This window comes from Oryzias latipes, chromosome 10 (assembly GCF_053564925.1).
Source record: "Oryzias latipes strain Hd-rR chromosome 10, Olatipes_Hd-rR_3.1".
NCBI lineage: Eukaryota > Metazoa > Chordata > Actinopteri > Beloniformes > Adrianichthyidae > Oryzias > Oryzias latipes.
This window is the reverse complement of record NC_136246.1, coordinates 5996569-6017315: the sequence shown is the minus strand read 5'-3', so window position 1 is coordinate 6017315 and position 20747 is coordinate 5996569. Positions and strand designations below refer to the sequence as shown.

Here is a 20747-nt window from a genome sequence, read left to right as displayed (position 1 = left end):
AGATGTTGGATTTCTTTTCTTAAGATAAAAACCACAAGAAGCAGATCTGTGCTGTTCAAGCTCTTGAACTACATTTCCCATGAGTCTCAGCTGCTGATCTACTGTCACCCTTACTGAGATCTTTCCCATCTGCAGGCCATTTTCCAAACAAAGCCATGCCGTCTGCCGGAACACTACCATGGATCCAGGGGATTCTGTGCAATGCGAACAACCCGTGCTTCAGGAACCCGACCCCTGGCGAGTCGCCGGGCATCGTGGGAAACTTTAACGACTCCATGTGAGTTCTGTGTGGCTGAACGTATGTTATGATATTTCTTGGTTGCAATGGGCATCAGTGTTCGGCAGATTTGGTCTTTTTTTTTTTCAGACCCGATACCGATGCCGTTTGGTTAAAGTCCGTTAGGCCATTTGCCGATATTTACAGCTGATATTCAGTTGCAGTAAAAGTAAACACAGTGGCATCAGAATTTAGAATAAAACAAACGCCAACAATGAACCTATTTATTTCAAAAACAAGTAAATAAAAAAAACAAACCTATAGCTCCTAGAAGTGTAGGAAGTAACAGACTCAGCAGCATCTTTTATTAGTTAAATAAACAATTCCTTGAAAGAGTTTTCATAGCTAATAAAGTAAAACATAAATTAAACAAAACACAAAAGTGCAGGGAGTTCCTTGTCTTACGAGGTCAAATAAAAATGAGTAAAATTAGTAATAAGTAAATAGCTCCCTGAGGTTTTATCAAGTGAATAAAACAAAGTTAAAAGTAAAATCTTTTCATTACTAAACCAAGACAAAATAAATAAAAAAGGGGAATAAAACACACCGTTTTTTAAATGTTCTCTACCGTTTGGTTGACCTGGCAGTTAAAGGGTTAAGCAGCACCAGATTGTGGGGCAAAAGTTAATCTGCATGTTCTCCAACCAAACAGCTTCTCTTGGGCTCATAAATTGCAAAGAGATGTGCGCACTGGGGACCGTTGAGGAAGGTGCGCAGAGAAACCTCTCTGCATGGTTGCAAGTCGCTTGGAGCGGAGGAGGGAGGGGCTGCAGTTATACCCGCTCACAGTGCAGCCTATACCAGGGGTCGGCAACCTTTTTTACTCAAAGAGCCATTTGGGACCGCCCCTAATAAAAAAGAAAGCTCCCGGAGCCACAACCCGTTTTGACATCATCATACATATTATGCATGTATATATTATTCAAAGATGCTCATTACGTCGATCTTCAATGACATGAGTGTAGATCGCGGGCCAGAAAAGATAAAAATAATGTACTTCTTTAAAATTCACCAGCCAATCAAAATCCTCACTGAGAAGTATGGGACTTGATTGACATGGAGATTGGCCAATCGGAGATCGTCTGAAGCATACGTCGCTGCAAATGCACATTATGTTCTTTAAAGGATGATACCGTGGCCGCGTGTGGGAGGAGCTACTGGTTCTGGTCTGATCGCTGCATGGAGCGATGTGTTTATCAATGCATGGTAGACACTGAGAATGTGGAGAGATCAGGTTTATTATTTTGAAGAGTTCTACTGGGTAATCATGTTTCCATGTTTGAGTTCATAAAATCATCCCAGGGAAATTCTCTGCTTCAACTCCTGCAGGAAAAGCTGCGTCTTAATCTGACGCCCGTGTTTCCATCTCTCTGACAGAGTTTGAAGCCAAAGCCCCTCCTCCGCCTCTCCACCTGCTTTTCCTCTCTACCTGTTCACCTGTTCACATCCTCTGCAGCTGAAAGTTGGTTTCCCCCGCGCTCCTCAGTGTGTCCTACACAGAGAGCGCTAAATACGATAGTCGGGTCGCTCCAGCGCAGCACCAGGATGAAAGAGCCGGATGCAGGTTATAGCCGGGATAGAGCGGGTTAAGAAAATGAATGGAAGAGGGCGGCCCGCTGAAGAAATATTCAGTATTGTACACATTTTATTATTAGTCTGAACTATCTTTTATTTAGAAAAATATTTTATTTTATCAGTCCAGTATGAAAAAAAAACATCAACAAAAGCTAAAGCTGTGTTGGGCGGTTTTTGGCTGGGTCTGGCGGTTTTCAGATGACTTTTCGGCTGGAAACCTTTGACTCTATCTGGCAACGCTGGCGCGAACTCTCAGTCTGTCATCAGTCTCTGCCCCGCGGTACGTCAAGTACCCGGCAGAAGATCGGAGTGTTTATTGAAGCCGCCCCGCGTGCCTCTCCCTGCTATCAGCTCTGCAGGTCTCTCCCGGTAATACGAGCTCATTACGAAGCTGTTTTTTTACGTGGCTCGTGCTTCGTGCGGAGCTAGCAGCGCCTTTGAAATGCCATGAAAAAGGAAAAAACTAAAATAAAATTTAATTATTATAAAAAACTCATTATTTTCCAAAGTCACAGGGAGCCACAACAGATGGATGAAAGAGCCACATGGGGCTCCGGAGCCATGGGTTGCCGACCCCTGGCCTATACCAATATAGATATACGTCAAAATAACAGATATGTTATTTGTCATTTTGAGGTTTATCGGTCGACCTCTGATTTCCGCAAACTGAACACATTTGTGCGATTCATTTTGAACTAGAACTGATTATCTGCTGTTTCTGAATAAAAACAACCTTAGAAAAATAACAATGAGTCCTTTTTCTGTTCCACTTCCTGCTGTGAATTGTGTGAAATCTGGCTTTGAGGGGTTTGTTTCTGTTTGCATCAGCAGAACTGACTCCTTGGATCTGACACACTCGGATGTCTGCAGCTCCTCTCTAACTTTTCCCCCAGTTGGTGAAGCATCTGTTTTTGCCTCTGAACTTTTCCTGTGACTGTGCTGTCCTGTCTTCGCTCTGGACTTCCCGTCTACTTCTGTCCACTGCAGCTCTCCCGGCTGTCTCCGCTTCTCCGCCTCGACTGTCTTTTAAATGCTTGAACCAACTTTGCTTTTGTCATTTGCAGAATTTCTCGTCTGTTCTCCGACGCCAAGAAGATTCTTCTGTACAGTCAGAACGACAAGAACCTGGAGGGCTTCAAGGAGCTGGCACGAACACTGCAGGCGCTGCAGAGCAGCCGCTCAGGTAGATAAGCACCTGTGTGAAGAGCCAGGCATTGACCTGCTAGAGAAAGACTGTTCTGACCCAGAATTTGGGCCGGTTCAGATGCTGTGCTTACAACAGCTGAGCTCCATGCAGTCCACCCCTCCACTGCAGTGTTCTTCCAGCTTACTGTACAGACAGAAAATGTGGGAAAATGTGCTGTACCTGCTCCGACCTGCTTTCCCCCCTTTCTGAAAAAAAAAAAAAATCACAGGATTTAATTGGCCCACAGCAGATGGTGTGATGTAGGGCGGGAAACTCACAGAGAAAGACATGGATAGGTTTGAAACAGGTCCTTAAAATTCTTGAAACACTTTTACTTTCACAAGCCTGTTTTTGGAGCCCTGGAAGTCTATAAATGGTCAAACTAAAATGATCATTTTTGACTAAAAAGCATGCTTGTCTTATTTGGCTGAAGTGAAAACAGTTCCAATAATTACCTTTAAGACCACAGTCACTAAAGGTTTCCAAAAATCCCTTTTGGGCCAAATCTGGAGACTTAAAGGTTCAGCAGACGAACCACGAACTTCTAAAAACCTTCTTAAGGCTCGTGTGGCCAACCCAGAGACATCATAAAATGGAACGTACCATTTTCCCATGTATGGTAAATGTATTGTTAGGGATTCGTAAGGATTTTGAAAGTTACATGCACTTATGACATAGAGGTGATGCCCGTAGGATGTCCACACAAACTCTGATTGTCTATCTTCCTAATTTCTGACTATCAGGCTGCAAGCAAAGAGCGCACATATTTTTTCTGTAAAACAAAAGAAAAGGGTCCAATGGCTGCCAATTTTGTTGCCTAATGGTCGAGGATAATCTAAAAATGTGGGGTGGGGTTTTGAATGTATAGCTTACAAATTAAAACATTTTTCCTTTTTATTTAAGTTAAATGTAAATGTAATTAAAGGCATTTAATTACAAAGGCTGAGCTCTGCAGGAACCTTAAGTGTCACATCAAACTGAATGTTCTGAACACTTAAAAAAATGATTCTGCATTCACGATGAGGTGAACCGCACCAGAGTTCACCTGCAAGTGAACACAGACCCTTGGTTCTCTTGTTTGGTCCAGACCAGAGTTTAAGGTGAAGTTTTACACCGTCAGAAGAAACCATCTCTGGACCCGACTAGAACCAGACCTGTCTCAGTGAAGAGCTGTTATGAGACTCAGCTCAGGAGTTCAGAGGGACTCTGGTTCTGTGTCACAGCTCTGAGTCTTTGTGCTGTCGGACCGCTTTCTCTCCGTCTGCTGCTGAGCGTCACCAAGTTCAACCATCTGGATCCGTATGGGCCCCAGTCCTGGACCACATCCAATACCGGTCAGAGCTGACCCTCAGTCAAATGACCCCCCCCCGTCCAGCATGGCCGGTCAACCCGCTCAGGTCCTCAGTCCCCCCTGGCTATGTGGTGCTGTGTGAGTCCGTCAGTGCAGGCAGCTGGACTATGGTGTTCAGGATTGAAGCTGACGGGTCACTCAGCTGGAGCTCATTTAACCAATCACATCACTGCGGATGTCAGACAAGACTCTGTGCGTCTAATCTACATACATGAGACCGAAGTATGGAAACACAGCAGGGCCAAAAACCACTGCCTGAAAGAGTACAGGCATGAAAGTATAAAGGGGAAGCAACAGATTTGGTTTTTCTTCTTTGACCTTTTCTCATCCGAATCAGCCAATCAGGTGTTAGCTCTGCATGGTCCAGTGACACAGGCGATTCTGCAGCTCTGACATATGTTCATGAACAGGAGGTGGTCAATTCTTAAAACTGGTTGGCTAAAAGCACTTGAAGGTTAAATGTACTGAATTAGACATGAAAGAAAAGAGGAAGAAAAATAAGGAAACGGAGAAACTGAGGAGCTCAGTGAAGAGGACCAGGAAGTAGATGAGTCTGGGAATGGGGTGTCTGGTTGAGACATGTTGGTTTCATGATGTGGATGCTCACGCGGCGCCGCCTGTTCAGGCCTGCAGAGGCAGAGGTGGGCGCTACCAGGCTCCAGCTTTCAGCTATAACTTTGTCTTGGATGGAAACTTTACAGACATGAGGCAGCATGCAGCCTCCGTGAACACGAACGTCACCCCCAACTGCTGACATCTGCCGGTGCCTCCAAATATGGACGGCACTTCCTGTTCCGACAGGCTTCATCACCAGGAGTGAAGAAAATCCAGCTGATCATTCTTTCTATAATCCATAATGCAGTCTGATCTTCTGCCTCAATGATGTAAAACTGGACGTGTCACAGCAGCGTGTCTGCAGTTCCTTGTCCTCCACCGGTCAGAGCAGATCGGTGCAACCTGATCAGTCTGCATGAGAACTTCTCAGCAGCTGAAACTGAACCTGAACATGTGCTTTCACAAAGTGTGGAGGGTGGATGTCTCCTGCTCTCTCTGGACATCACCACGGCTTTGTGAGGACAAGCCCGAGCACAGTCCAAGAACAAAAGCTCAGGATTTACAGGAGGAGGCGTCAGGTTTCTCTGACCCGCTCTGTTTGTCTGTTTTTTTTCTCCCACAGGCTTTCAGCTGAAGCATTTCCTGCAAGACAATGAGACTCTGTCGAGATTCCTGCTAGCAAACGCCTCCTTCCCCGAGAAAAGCATCCAACAGATCAGGGAGGCCCACATCAACCTGGAGAAGGTGAGGAGACGTGCTCTGCACATGCTTGGTGCCAGTCAGCAGATTAAAGCTTAAGAGTTCCAAGGAAACATCTAAAAATTGAATCATTTCAATTCTTCCGTTAGCTAAGTCCAATTTCTGTCAGCTGTCAGGCTAAAGGTAGAAGAATCAGCTCTTGAACAGACCTCTCTCAGCTGAAACTGGATCCAGCCAGTTATTGATTCACCTGCAGCAGTAAGAACTGTCATTCTCACTTCTCACAGTTTTCAGATTAAGACCACTAAAGATGCCCAACCCTTTGGCTACAAAACAAGCCCACATTAACAATCTTCTGCAGACGGCAGTCTGGCTTTCTTAAAAAGGTTTATCTCCATTTCATCTCATACATGATGTTCAGAAATTCCTGACATCATGAAAAGTTAGTTTAAGGCTGAAATCTGAGTTCAAGATCAGAGAAGCTTGAACAGAAATGTGGGAAATCTGTGGCTTTGATGAAAAAACTATGCATTACATCCGTGGTCTCCAACCTTTTTCAGGTCACAGACCAGTTAATGTCAGACAATATTTTCACGGACCGGTCTGAACACGGCAGAAAATTACGCTTAATATTCTTTAAGCTTCCGGTTTCTGAAGAATCTGTTTTTAAAATTAAAATGCTACTACAAGAACTTTAGTTTAGAGAAATCTGAAAACATTAGTAATTTTAGGAATGAAGCAAAGTTGTTAAATGGCGTATGCTTATATAACGCGTTTCTATCTTCATCGAAGGCCCAAAGCGCTTTACAGTCACACATTCACACGCTGATGGCGGCTCCGCTGCTGAACACTGGCGCCAACCTTCCCCCAGAGGCAAGGTGGCGTTCAGTGTCGACGGGCAGGGCGGGGATCGAACCTGCAATATTCCGATCATAGGTCGACCGCCCTACCACTGTGGATTTGTAGAAGTTGTTTCTGATTGGTAAAAATTTCAATAAAAGCAACATAACAGTTATTTTCATAGAATACTATTATTACACTGGGAACCCAATCCAGACTCAGATCATCTTTTTGATGGATAAATAAAGAAAAATAAAATGACACAACAAGAAACTTTTCAAATACGTTTAATTGTTTGGTTTTTATTAGCTTTTTAGCTTTAGGCTGCTAACGTAGCGGTCTGAGCAGCTGCTTCAAGTCATGTGACGCATCAAGACAGACAGATGTGGAGAACAGAATCCAGTAGTTTTTCAATGAAAACTTCCATTAGTATCGGAAAATAAACCAAATAAAAATAATAAGTTAGGGAATGTTTGTTATTTTCTGTCTGCTCCCCTGTACCCAGTTTGAGGGTTTGGGGACGCCTGCATTAGAAAATTAGAAGTACAGATGTTCTGATGATTCTGCTTTCATTGGTTTTTGTCTCAGGTGATTGTGGAAGGTTTCAATGTCCACCTGAAGGACATGTGTCCCACAAAGGGGGGCCGCCAGAACCTGACCGACTATGTGAGGATTTCAGACCCAGAAGTGGCAGCACGGGTTCAGCAGGTCATCTGTGAGGCACCGGCGGCCTGGTTGGATCTGGCTGAAGAGCACTTCATGTCCAATCTGGACTTCTTCAGACCCGTCCGGGTAAGAACCCGTTGGGCTCTGCTCTGAATTAAGCTCGTGACTCTTTTTATTTTTTCAAAACTAACGGTTCATCGTGGGCGTGAGGCCCTGAGTGCCGTCTGCCAGGCGCCTGGAGCAGAATCGCTTTTATGACCCCGCCCTCTCAGGCGGAGCAGTACAGGTGCGGACTGTGTGTTTAGCGTGGGCGCAGGCGTGTGGCGGCCTGCTTGCAGGCTCAGTTTCCGTGGCCTGGAGACAGGTTTAGAGCTCTGGAGGTTTCGTGCAGCAGCGTGCCACAGATGCCTCGGTCCTTTTGTGTGTAGAGATCTACAAGCTGCAGGCCAGCGTGTTTCCAAGGCAACACAGAGACCCACCAGAACCTCGCCGGGTCAGACGCGGACCACAATGTCCTCACAGGTTTACTGATCGCAAACAGTTGTTAATATATGATTCGATTTTTAGATGAATGAAAATTAGAATAGAATCATAAAAATCAGAATATCCTGGTTTTTGTAGTTCTGGTGGAGGTCCAGAACATTATCCATGTCTCCTGAAACACCATCAGAAAAAGAAAAGCAGCCAAATCCACATAGACTCAGACTCAAACGTCACTCCTTCTTCCTTGTGTTTGTTTCTAATCATGCAGGCTTTCTAGTTACTGTGTTGAAATGTCAGAACATTCAGATCTTCCCTGACTCCACTTCTGCAACTTTCTCCGTCCATGAAGAAACCTTCAAACCCAAACATATCTCAGTCCTCTGAGGGTTGATGAGCACAGCACAGTGTCATCCATTTAAAACTTTTGAAGCATTTTTAAAAACTCTCATTTCGGCTTTTTCGTTTTTATAGCAGAATTTATACATTTTCACAAACTTTTGTAGTTTCTTTTTGTTTTTCAAAATATTTAGGGTAAGGTTGTAAGATTAGCATTTTGTGTTCATCTGTGCCTTTTTACAGCTTTTGTTTAAAACAAATTTTATATTTGTTTTGGATTTTTAAATTATTTTCTATTGTTGATATAACAACATGAAAGATACCATTTGTTTCTAGAAGACAAGCAACATGATATCTGCACAAAACTAATATTTCTGTGGATAAATCACCGCCCAGCCCGGATTTTTCAGCTTCTGCATTGGTGCAGCTGAACTAAACCTGAACAGTGACCTGGTGTTTGTCCGGTCCTTAGATAAAGGCTCGACTTTCAGCTTTGCTGCTTCCTCACATGACAAACTGCAGAGTCAAGTGAAGCTCTCTGCAGGAAAAGCATGATCCAATGTTTACCTCCAAAACTTTAAATAATCTCACATCAGTTTTGTCTGGTCAAAAAATAGTGAGCAGTCTAAAGTTAATGTCACCTGTGTCTTAAAATGCTTTGCATCCCAGCAGAAACATGGAGCATCTTCCCGTTCTGTTTTCTGATTGGTTCCTGAAAAAGCGTCATATTGCAGAGGTTTTGTTCCTTCAGTTGTCCCAAACAAACACGCCACAGTGAAGATGATACAGACACAGAGCCTGGGAAAAGAGGTGGTCTTTGCTCCTCAGGTCTGAGCACCACCTGGTTTTTGTCATTGTCCTGATTGAGAGCTGTGGACTGACACGTGTCTTTTTCTCCCAGAGGGACGTCCACTCCGACCCCGAGGCCGTTCAGCGGGTAGCCGCTGCAGCCAACAACCTCCTGGACAGTCTGGCTTCGCTCGCAGTGGAGGTGAGGCCCACACCTGATCATGGTTTTTCCCTTTTCCACCGATTTCTCTGTGAAGCCCCAAAGTCCCCTCTCCTCTCCTGCAGTGGGGAGGGGGCCGCCGGGTTCATTTGGCAGCTCTGAGTGTTCCTGCAGGTCTTTGTGTCCACATGAAAGCAGCTGAACAAAGACTGGAACGCCTCAGCTGGTTTCTCCGTAGAGAACACAAACGGGGGGGGGGGGGGACAAAACATCAGGCTGTCACAGGGATGACCGGACATGGAGGGGGTCACTGGGAGAACAGTTTTATAATCAGGGTTTATCAGACACACACACCGTCACGCTCACAGATGACTGTGCTTCAGAGAAAACCGGTGAATTTGCTGCGTCAGCAGCTGAGACCACCACAGTCATCTTTCATTGGAAATGTGGGCCCAATGTTGAAACTCCTGGCAGAGGAAGTGTGTCTGTTCCCTGATAGCAGAGGTCGTCTGGGGAACGCCAGCTTCAGCCTCTGAGCAGGAGTTGGGGGATCTTTTGGTCTGTCACGGGACATCATCCAATCAGACCACAGGACCATCAGAAGTTTGTTTGAAGAGTCTGCCAGCAGTTCCAGATCATTTCATCTGTAACTGCAAGAGCTGACAGGTGCTTCATGGGAATGAGCAGCGGTGCGGTTTCTTCACGTGGGTCTGCTTCAGAACCTTCTGCTGTGGGACGACCTCCGACACATTTACCTCTCCCTGTTTCTCAAACTGACTCACTCCTCCCACCTCCCAGGAAACCCCGCCCCCTTAAAAACAAAAACAACAATAAATATTTATTTGCATTTTGCCCTCAGCCATCCGAAAGCACAGTCAGTGAAAGTGAATCACTAAAGAGCCATCCCAAAATATATTTCCTATCCGAGTGTTGCAGCGTCAGCGCACACCTGAGAACGCAGTGCAGAGTATGTGCACAGCCCGTACGCCCACTCACACAAACCTGAAAGCATGTTGAGTCCCGTCGGATCTGTTTCCGACCTGCAGAACATTCCAAAGTAGTGTGGGATACGGCAGATTTACCTGAGCAATGAGGTGAACAGCTGACCTCAGCTCCTGACTGTAATCATGACTTAGGTCAAAAGTACAGAGCCTGTGTCCTGACAAGGATAAAATAAAATATATCTTGTTCCCACAAATTGATATTCCGTTCCCACAAATTAATTCATTTGTTTAAAAAAATAATTATTTACGTCATAAGTCATTCATAAACACGGATTGCTGCTTCGCCTACCGGACTTGGCTCCTAGCTTCATAAACACGGATGTGAACAACAGTTAGATTTACAGCAGATACCTTCACAGTTCTGTCTGTGTGTGTCTCATTACATTGCAAGGAAGACGTGGAGGATGTTTAGAGATCAGATTTATTTATTTTAAAAAGCTCTACAAACGTATCGGTAATCACGTTTTCATGTCTGGGTTCATTCACATCCCGGTGCGCTCTCTGTCCATCCTGCTGCAAAAGCCGCGTTACCTCCGTGTCTCTGTGACCCACATTCGTTCAAAAGGGGAAAAATAAAAACAAGAATGATCGATCTATAATTGTCTCGATGAAGATCAGAAAAATATCAAGATTTAGGATGCCCAAGCTTCCTGCTTCACCTACCAGACATAGCTCCGCCGCAGAGCTCTTTTGCTTGTCGTGCCGGCATTCGGGCAGCTGGCTGGACGTCTACCTGCTGTAAATCCAACTGTTGTTCACATCCGTGTTTATGAATGACTTATGACGTAAATAATTATTTCGTTCGCACAAATGAATTAATTCTTGGGAACGGAATATTAATTTGTTGGAACAGGATACTATTTTGTTCGCACAACTTAATTATTTTGTGGAAACAAGACATGAACTCGTGGGAACGAGATATATTTTGTTTTATCCGTGTCAGGACACGGGCTCCGCTGCGAGCTTTCTGCTTCAGGAGGATCATTGAGTGTTCCTGCTCCACTCCTCATCAAGCTATTCAGAAGTCTGAATGAGTTTGGGTGTTAAATGAAGCTCCAGCGTTCAGTCCAGGTCACACGCAGCCCCTTTGTTTTTGGACTGAGCTGCTTCTTTAGGATCACTGCAGGCTTGCACGTTTAGCGTGCCACCTCCAGATCCTGGACAAGTTCAGACAGGCCAGCCTAAAGGCCAGCGTGTGTCTATTGTCTGCATCATGAATGGAAAAGAAAGAAAACACGTGAGCGCTTAAGTCAGCTTATTTATGAAGCACCAGGTCGTCTCAACACGCTACCAATGAAAGCAAACAACTTTAAAAGACGCAAAAATGTAAACAGTTAGGATTATTATGAACAGATTCTGTTCAGACAGGACAGAATACTGTTTGTTTGTTTGTTGGCTATTTAGTGATCTGTTACTTGTATTATATTTTTGGGTTTCTTGAGCTGTCATAACTGGCTACTTTCTCCTGTGGATTAATAAAGTTCAATTCCATACTTCAACACTCTTTTAAAAGTGGCTGACCAACAGTATGCTTGAAGTTTATTTTACAGAGTATAAGGGATGAAGGCGAGAGGAGGGGAATAACATTGCCCCCCAGCAGAACTGGCTTTATGGCTCAGATCACACAGAATAAGCATAACTATCAGCTTTATCAGAAAACATGGTCTGAATTCTTCAGGGCAGAGATGGCGTCTGCTTTCTGAACTGGTGAACAGAGAGGAGTCTGGGAGATTCTCGGGTCTATCAGCCCCACAACTCACAAACGGTCACAGACATTTAAAGACCCACTGTAAGGGGCTGTAACCTAGCAAGAGAATATGTAGACAGAGAGCTCTCTGTAACGGGGGGGGGGGCAACTGCGCCGCCACCCACAACTCGGAGGTGAAATTCTAATGAACTCCTGCTGCTCGGATTTGGTTTTGGCTAAATGCGGCATAATTGTGATTAATAGACGACAGGGAAGACTTTGAAAATAGATCAAACGATGATCGTTGTGGAACTTTAAAGATCTTCATCACAAGAGCTCCTCCTCATCTCCCACCTGAATGAAAGTGAGCCTCAGTGAAACCAGAACATCACTGTCCATATCCATATTAGTGAGTGAGTGAGTGAGTGTTAACAATACAAACAAAGGAAAATAAAAATACATAGATGTTTGAAACATATTTAAGATATCATAGATTGATTGGAAAATAAAGAAAATAATTTTGTTTTATTGATATCAGAATTGCTTGCAATCATAAATAGACATATTTGCACATTTATATACAGTGCGCACACATGACACTTTGAATCTATGAAATATTAAGTTTGATTGCTGGAAAGAGTGTGTAAAGAGGCAAACGTATTTAACCCCACCCCACCTGTCTGAGGCTGCAGCTCCAGATTGAAGAGGTTTTATGGTTTGAAGATGATGTCACTGTTTATTAGCGGATCCAGAGTTCAGGTTTGTATTGTGTGCGAATGTTGAGCTGAAGCTCCACCTCTCTGTTGTCTGCTGTTGGTTGATAGCTTCTCCACAATCTTCCTCTTAGCCTCTATTAAATCTCATTAGTCTGCTCTTCATCTTTGGTCTTCAGTTGGCAGGAATGAAGAGCTGGATTGATCTGAGGAATGAGATCATCTTCTTGACCCAGAACGCCACATCGTCGCCCAGCGCCATGTACCAGGCCGTCTCCAGGATCGTGTGCGGTCACCCTGAAGGCGGCGGCCTCCAGATCAAATCCCTCAACTGGTATGAAGACAGCAACTACAAAGCTCTGTTTGGAAACCACAACAGCAGCGAGGACGAGTCCACACTCTACGACAACTCTTCAAGTGAGTTCCATGCTTCCTGCTGGGTCCACCAGTCTGACGCACACATCTGCAGGCAGTTTTAACAAATGCAGAGCAAAGCAGAGATGCAACATCCATTCAGTTACTGCAGGCAGACCTTTTGTTTTTCAATAAAATATATTCTTTTCTGTTGGATTTTAGCAAACATTTTTATAACTTTTAAATAAAGGTTTATGTTCGGTTTAAGTGAAAACAGCCTTCCAGGTTTGGGAAATGACTCAAAATTGAATTGTACATTTAATCTACACCTAAATCAAAATCTTGATCTCCTGATTGGAATGAATGCTGGAGTTCTGCAGGCTACCTCAGTCTGTAATCCTCCTGCCCAGTGCTGCGTTTACAGACAGTCAGTGATTTTCAGCTCCTTCAGCGTGTCTGCTGGCAGACCACTGCGACTTTGATGGGTGAAGTCTAACCGTGCTCGTGTTGCAGCTCCGTTCTGTAACAGCCTGGTGAGCAACATGGACTCCAGTCCCATGGCTCACATGATCTGGCAGGCTCTGAAACCTCTGCTGCTGGGGAAGATCCTGTACACCCCTCACACCCCCGCCACTCAGAAGATCATCCATGAGGTTTGACATCATTTCCTGATGATCACGAGCAGTTTAACATGAGCGCGTTTCCATCAGGATGTTTGAGTTTGGCTTCCTTCACGGTGGTCCTCTCTGTGGTGAGTTCAGGTGAACCGGACGTTCCAGGAGCTTGGTGTGTTCAGGGACCTGGGGGGCATGTGGGAGGAGATGAGACCCAAAGTGTGGGACTTCATGGAGAGCAGCCAGGAGATGAACATGATCAGGGTGTGTATGCCCCACCCACTGAATCACCTGGACCTCTTTCTCATGTCTATTTGAAACTAAACCATATTTTGTTTTTTGTGGTTCAGACGATGCTGAAGAACAACATTACTGCTAGTTTTCTTACCAGTAAGCTTGCAAGCACCGACTGGACCGTGGACACATTGTCCACCTTCCTGTCCAATCAAGTGGACAACTCACACCTGCCTGAAAGCATCGTCACCTGGAGGAAAGTCTTCAACGAGACAGACCAGGCCATCATGAGCATCTCCCGTTTCATGGAGGTTAGTTTTTCACTGATCTCATCATTCAGTTTGTACAGGATGGAAGATCAGTATAACGTGTGTGTGTGTTTTTGTGTGTCAGTGTGTGAATCTGGACAAGCTGGAGCCGGTGTCCAACGAGGAGCTAATGATCAACCGCTCCATGAAGCTCCTGGAGGACAGGAAGTTCTGGGCCGGGATCGTGTTCCCAGACATCGCCCCCAACGCCACCGCGCTACCGCCCAAAGTCAACTACAAGATCCGCATGGACATCGACAATGTGGAACGGACCAACAAGATCAAAGACGCGTAAGAACGCTCTCAGAGTAGACCTGTCAGTTGAATAAACTCTGCAGGGCACGCCTTAACGTGTACGGCCATGAGAGTCAGGACACACCAGTCTTTACGAAGCTCTCTGCAGGTCTTCTGGTTAAATTATCTGGTCCCTGAAAGCATTCTGGGAATTCACTGTAAAAACTCTAAAGCCAAAATTTAAGAAAGATTTTATCCTCAGTAGACATTTATTGGATATTTAAAAGCCTCTGTTGCTTTTAATGTTGGTTTTTAAAGCTCCTCTTCGAACCCCGCCCCGACCACATCCATGCAACTCCTAATCATTTAAGTCATGATTATCGCATTTTCTGCAGTGAGTCCATTAACCAGAGTTTTTACACTTGATGATGTAGCTGGGTTAGCGTTAACCGCTCTGTGACCCCAAAAGCGGTTCAGCAAGCTGTGAAGATGGATGGATGGATGGATAAATTCACATTTATTAACTTTTAGGGCAGAATTTGTCTACTAAACTGTAAGTTTTGGCTCTGGCTCAGGTCATTTCAGAGGATACAGACTGGGTGCACATATTTTAGGTTAGATTGCAAAGAGACTTAACGCTTCATGAACGTCTCACTTCGTTTAGGGTTTTCAACATGAAGCTTTGCATATCCATGCCACTAAACACTAGGTGGCAGTGCAGGGTCTGTTTAGTGTTTTTCTTGGATTATAACTTTAGAGGGCCTATATCATGCAAAATCAACTTTTTGAGCTTGTAAGTGTATTATATTGTTCATTCCTCACGAAATGAAAACCCCAAAGTGGTATTTTGATTCTATCATGCATTTCTGAGTATTCCTTTAAAAACCTGCTCTCTGAGCACCAGCCCCTCCCAATCCTCATTAGCGAGGGTTCTCACATTGTGACATCACAAAGTAAGGAACAGCCCCTTCCAGGAAGAGTCTGAGCTGCCAGCAAACACCCGCTTTCTCCACAGAGCTAGCGGTGATCGGCTAAAAGCTGTTTCGGCCTACTCTAGGATGACGTCATGAAATGGGCCACAAGGAATGAAAGGCGGAGCCTCAGAGATCACGTTGTCTTAAATCCGGTTTGGTAAAGAACTCAAGAAAAAAACTCATGTTTAATGAAAAATTGTTCTTTATTGTGCCCAAGGTAATATATTATCATGTACATGGATATAGTTTACTCTTAAAGGCTTTAGAATAGCATGATATAGGCCCTTTAAATGAACCAACTTTACTTTACCGTAGTGGTTCTGCATCCTGACATTCTGTTCTTCTATGTTCCTCCCAGGTACTGGGACCCGGGCCCTCGTGCTGACCCATTTGAAGATATGCGATACATCTGGGGCGGTTTCACATACCTGCAGGATGTCATTGAGCAAGGCATCATCAGAGCACTGACGGGCACCAAGGAGAAGACTGGCGTCTACATCCAGCAGATGCCTTACCCGTGCTACGTAGACGACATGTAAGAAGACTGTCTGGTGGTTTTGGTCTCTTGGTCATCAGCAGGACTCACAGTGTGCCTCCTATGTCTGTCTCAGCTTCCTGCGAGTGATGAGCCGCTCCATGCCGCTCTTCATGACGCTGGCCTGGATGTACTCGGTGTCCATCATTCTGAAGAGTGTGGTGTACGAGAAGGAGGCCCGGCTGAAGGAGACCATGAGGATCATGGGACTGGACAATGGCATCCTGTGGTTCAGCTGGTTCATCAGCAGCCTGATTCCTCTGCTGATTAGTGCAGGACTGCTGGTGTTGCTGCTCAAGGTGAGAACTAGAATGAACAAGAAGAGAAGAAAACGTTACTGTTAGGCCTGCACAATATACCGCAAATTTATCGTTATCGCGACATTAAGCTGTGCAATATGCATACCGCAAAAGACGGCAAAAATCGCAATAAATGGTTACCTTAAATGTGCTAAAACAAACTCATGGCAGCTTGAAATATTGAACAAATGAAACAAATCCCTTTATGCATTTAACCAATCAGAAGGACCCATTTACCTTGTTGATCAATCAGATGAGCCCTTTTATGTTTGATGTTTGCCTCCTACGTCGACAAGGGTCATTTGGAGTATAATTTTTAAACTGTTGCAGTGAAATGGAAATGACATTTTTGGTTTTTTTGCTATTTGTTTATATACCGCAATTTATATCGTTATCGCAATATTAATTACCAATATCGCATATCGCGAGTTTTCCTCATATCGTGCAGGCCTAGTTACTGTTCTTATTTGTAAAGTCTTTAATCTTAAAAATTAAACTGAAATAAAACTGTGTTCTTCAGCACTAATGCTCAACATGTGAAAACTTCTAAAGATCTCTTAGCGCTAATAGGTTCCGCTTGACCTTGAATGGAAAGAAGTCAAAGAAGTTATTATGATTTAGTAACTTATCAAGAACCAATTCACGACTGGGCTTGTCTCACGTCATGAGGCCAGGCTCACTAAGTATTGTGTTAAAAGGAACAAGTGGAAATACCATCAAACCTGCAGTAGTTTGTGGGGAAGCATCAGTTTTGCTATTGGGTTGCTTCAGTTTTGTAAAATGTTCGGTATGTATGAGTTCATTAAACCCAACGACTATCATCCTAAGGCAAGGTCCCACTGGGTGAACAACCTTACTATCTCTCAAACTCTTTTAAAGTGTTAAATGAGTTTTCATTGTGTAGATCACCAGCTGCAGTTTTGTCTGGTCAAGACAGGACTAGTTCCTTCAGCGTTGTATGTTCAGATTGAATCCTTTTTGAAGTGGGGAGTCTCAACGACAGCTTTTCTAAAAGCAGAGCTGAGTTGGAGAAAAAGAGCCCTGTTCATGGAACACTGTGACCGGGGCCATTGTAACATTTAAAAAGGTTATAGGAAAAGACATCTTTTGCAGGGGGCTGCATGGTGGCGCGGTGGTAGAAGGCCCTGGTCAAATCCCAGCTGAGTTCTTCCTGTCTGGAGTTTGCATGTTTGCCTCATGGACTGTACAGGGAGGGGCTTCTCCTTTCACAGCTCTTTTCCAAAATATTAAAGACTTGGTGTCATCGAATGCTACAAACTGCAATTAGTCATTTCTCCTCAATGATCAATTTTCAAACAATTGGCACTTTTGTGACCTCAAAGGGATGTCATCCATAGGTTACTAACAAATTCAAGTCGTTGATTGGTCAACGTTTAACCTGGTTTAACTTTAAATGCGCATTTAATGGCTGCGCCTTTTTATGTAGATCCTGAAAACGGTCTTAAAAAAGTGTGTCGCTGCACATGAGCCCAAGAGCTTTAAACCCTCACTTACATAGACTTGCCTTTGGAAAAGCCGCTTGAACGTTGCCAAAGGCAGTGTGAATTTCAAGTGTGGAATGCGTGTCGGCTGTGGTGCAGAAGGACAGCGGCCGGCCTCTGATCGGAAGATCACAGGTTCAGTTCCAACCTTGCATTGAAGTGTCCTTGGGCAAGACACTGAACCCTACATTACTCCTGGTGGTTGTAGGTTGGTGACAGTGATCGACAGTGGAGCCGCCATTAGTGGGTGAACGTGTGTTAACAGGACTGTGACTGTAAAGCAATTTAGGCCTTAATGGAGGTAATAAAGCGCTAAAAAAGTATAGACCATTTACCGGTGTGAGTGTGTGGCCCTGCATAAGACTGGCAGACTGATCAGGGTGTAGACTGACTTCACCAAACAGTAGCTGGTTTGACTCCAGTAATCCTGTGACCCTGAAAGGGATTCACCTGGTACCAAAGATGGATCCTCTGCAGTGAGCCCTGCTTGACATGCTTTTTGTTTCAGTGTTTGTTTCAGGTCAGTCTACCACCTGATCGTGGTATTATTCTCCATGTTTGGGTGATTTTATGCTTGTTCTAACAATAGAAGAACCATAGGGCCAAAATGCTTGGTCAGGACATCTTAGAGCATGTTCATACTGATAGTGTTGCATTGTGGTCATAAATTAGGGTTTTGTCTCCCACCAGCAGATGTACATAGTCATGGTCATGGTCAAAGATGCCAAAGCCAAGATTGGTGGATAAGGGAACATAAGGGACCTCTTTCACAAAGATGAAACCTAAGCCCCTGTAATCAAAGATGAAACATGTTAGCAGTGTATAAGTGTCATTGTTTCCGTTCCTGCAGAAGGGGAACCTGCTACCCTACAGTGACCCAGGAGTCATCTTCCTCTTCCTGGGGTCGTTTGCTGTGGTCACCATCATGCAGTGTTTCCTCATCAGCACTGCGTTTGCCCGTGCCAATCTGGCTGCAGCCTGCGGAGGGATCATCTACTTCACCCTCTACCTACCCTACGTGCTCTGCGTGGCCTGGCAAGACTATATTGGCTATGGAGCCAAAGTGATGGCCGTGAGTCATCTTTGTCTCACACATTTCATCGTCTTTGCCGTGTTTAGCCTGAGTGAGTCCTCCTGTCCTGCAGAGCCTCCTGTCGCCTGTAGCGTTTGGGTTTGGCTGTGAGTACTTTGCGCTGTTTGAGGAGCAGGGGGTCGGTATCCAGTGGAGCAACCTGCTGTCGAGTCCTCTTCAAGAGGATGACTTCAGCCTCCGTACCACCATCCTCGTCATGTACTTTGACTCCTTTCTATACGGGGTCCTCACCTGGTATATCGAGGCTGTGTTTCCAGGTAAGGCCCTTCTCTCTCAGACAGCAGATTGGGGGAGGATGGATTTTAGATGCAGGAGGAACCTCTGCTCTGGAATCAGAAGTTGGTTAAATTCGCTCCTTATTGCCCATAGGTCAGTATGGGATCCCTCGGCCGTGGTACTTCCCCTTCACAAAGTCTTACTGGTTTGGAGATAAAGATGAAAACTCCAGCAAAATCCCTTTAAATCGGAGAAGAAACCAAACTGGTAAGTAGACTGTTACTATGGGACACCACAGAGTGGAGATCTTAAAGACCCTCTGCGATGAAAATAGTGTTTTTGACGTATTCTAGTGACATTTTTCTGGTAATGGAGGGCATATATGAAGCTCAAAACTGCATTTCTGAATATTTCTGTATTCAAACCGTTGTGAATCAGGAGCAGACGAAATAAATGCATTTTGAAAAGGAGTTTAATTTCTGACATAGACAATACACTCGTCAGGTCACAAGCTCCCTGCTCCACTCCATTCTAGACTAGACTAGACGACTAGATCCATGTATGTTTTTCGTTTTCCTCGTCCGAGCTGACATCTGGCTCAAACTGTACAGTAGAATAGCTGCAATATTGCTCGCCATTTTTGTTGCACCACAAATGTTAGCTTGGGGTTGTGAGGGGCTGTAAGCTAGCATAAGAGCATGTAAACAGAGTGCTCCCAGTAATGGGTAGGGGAAGGGGGGCGAAGTTGCTACACACCAAAAGTCCCGCCCACAACACAGAGGTGAATATCTAATGAACTCCTGCTGTTCTGTAGAAACTATGTCCTAGAAAATGACACAGGTTTTTGATTTAGGCTAAAAACAGCATCATCATGATCAAAAGACAACTGGGAACGCTTAAGTGGAACTTTAAGCCTCACAGAGGGATAGCGTTTTGTGCAAAAATTAGCAGAAATAGCTGAAAGCTTTGTATACCTGCTTACAGCTGTTTGTGTGGAGGAGGAGCCTGCTCACCTGGAACCTGGGGTCTACATCGAGAACCTGGTGAAGGTATACCGTCAAGGTAAGAAGCTAGCGGTGGACGGACTGACGCTGGGATTCTACGAGGGACAAATTACATCCTTCTTGGGACACAATGGAGCTGGAAAAACGACCACCATGTGAGCTCCTGATATGATGCCACTTCACACTCTGACAAAAGCAGGACTCTCACAGATCCCATCTTGCAGGTCCATTCTAACCGGCTTGTTCCCTCCCACTTCTGGCACCGCCTACATCTTGGGAAAAGACATCCGGACGGATCTAAATGCCATCAGGCAGAGTCTGGGCGTCTGTCCGCAGCACAACGTCCTTTTCAGCATGTGAGTCCATCACTGCCACAGTTCTCTGTCACCTAACATTGAGCCTCTACTCAGTTTGTCTGTGTCTGTGCGCCCCCTGCAGGCTGACAGTGGAAGAGCACATTTGGTTCTACGCCAGACTCAAAGGTCTGCCGGAGGAGCAGGTGAAAGGTGAGATCGAGCACATCCTCCAGGACACGGGGCTGCAGCACAAACGCCGGTCCAGAACCAGCACTCTGTCCGGGGGCATGCAGAGGAAGCTGTCGGTGGCCCTGGCCTTTGTGGGGGGAGCAAAAGTGGTGATCCTGGACGAGCCCACCGCTGGCGTTGACCCGTACGCCCGCAGAGGCATCTGGGATTTGCTGCTTAAGTATCGACAGGGTGAGCCTCATCGACCCCATTCACCCGGATTCCCTGGTTCTGGGATTTGGATCTAAATCTGCTCTCCTCTCAGGTCGGACCATCATCCTCTCCACACATCACATGGACGAGGCCGACATTTTGGGTGACCGCATCGCCATCATCTCTCATGGGAAGCTGTGCTGCGTGGGTTCCTCTCTCTACCTGAAGAACCAGCTGGGGTCAGGATATTACCTGACGCTGGTGAAGAAGGACCCAGAAACATCACTGAGCTCCTGCAGGAACTCCTCCAGCACCATCTCCTTCAACAAGAAGGTCTGAGAACCAGCAGAGCTCTCTCTGCTCGCTTCTCTCAGTTTTCCTA

The 20747-nt window shown here is 45.1% G+C and overlaps 1 protein-coding gene across 3 annotated transcripts in view; it reads left to right on the top strand.

Annotated features, from left to right (window-relative positions):
* abca1b (ATP-binding cassette, sub-family A (ABC1), member 1B) overlaps positions 1-20747 on the top strand; it is a 53623-nt gene that overhangs the window by 19866 nt on the left and 13010 nt on the right. For 2 of the 3 annotated variants that reach the window (XM_011473151.4, XM_078953876.1), the window contains exons 4-22: positions 136-277; positions 2917-3035; positions 5567-5688; positions 7072-7275; positions 8870-8959; positions 12501-12738; positions 13189-13328; positions 13437-13553; positions 13640-13834; positions 13917-14122; positions 15398-15574; positions 15651-15873; positions 18226-18447; positions 18521-18725; positions 18838-18951; positions 19669-19843; positions 19913-20044; positions 20127-20404; positions 20478-20698. In XM_011473151.4, coding sequence (XP_011471453.1) covers positions 136-277; positions 2917-3035; positions 5567-5688; positions 7072-7275; positions 8870-8959; positions 12501-12738; positions 13189-13328; positions 13437-13553; positions 13640-13834; positions 13917-14122; positions 15398-15574; positions 15651-15873; positions 18226-18447; positions 18521-18725; positions 18838-18951; positions 19669-19843; positions 19913-20044; positions 20127-20404; positions 20478-20698 — 3320 coding nt within the window. Of the gene's footprint in view, positions 1-135; positions 278-2916; positions 3036-5566; positions 5689-7071; positions 8797-8869; positions 8960-12500; positions 12739-13188; positions 13329-13436; positions 13554-13639; positions 13835-13916; positions 14123-15397; positions 15575-15650; positions 15874-18225; positions 18448-18520; positions 18726-18837; positions 18952-19668; positions 19844-19912; positions 20045-20126; positions 20405-20477; positions 20699-20747 lie in introns of those variants that run through there. The other variant, XM_078953877.1, reaches the window with a different exon arrangement.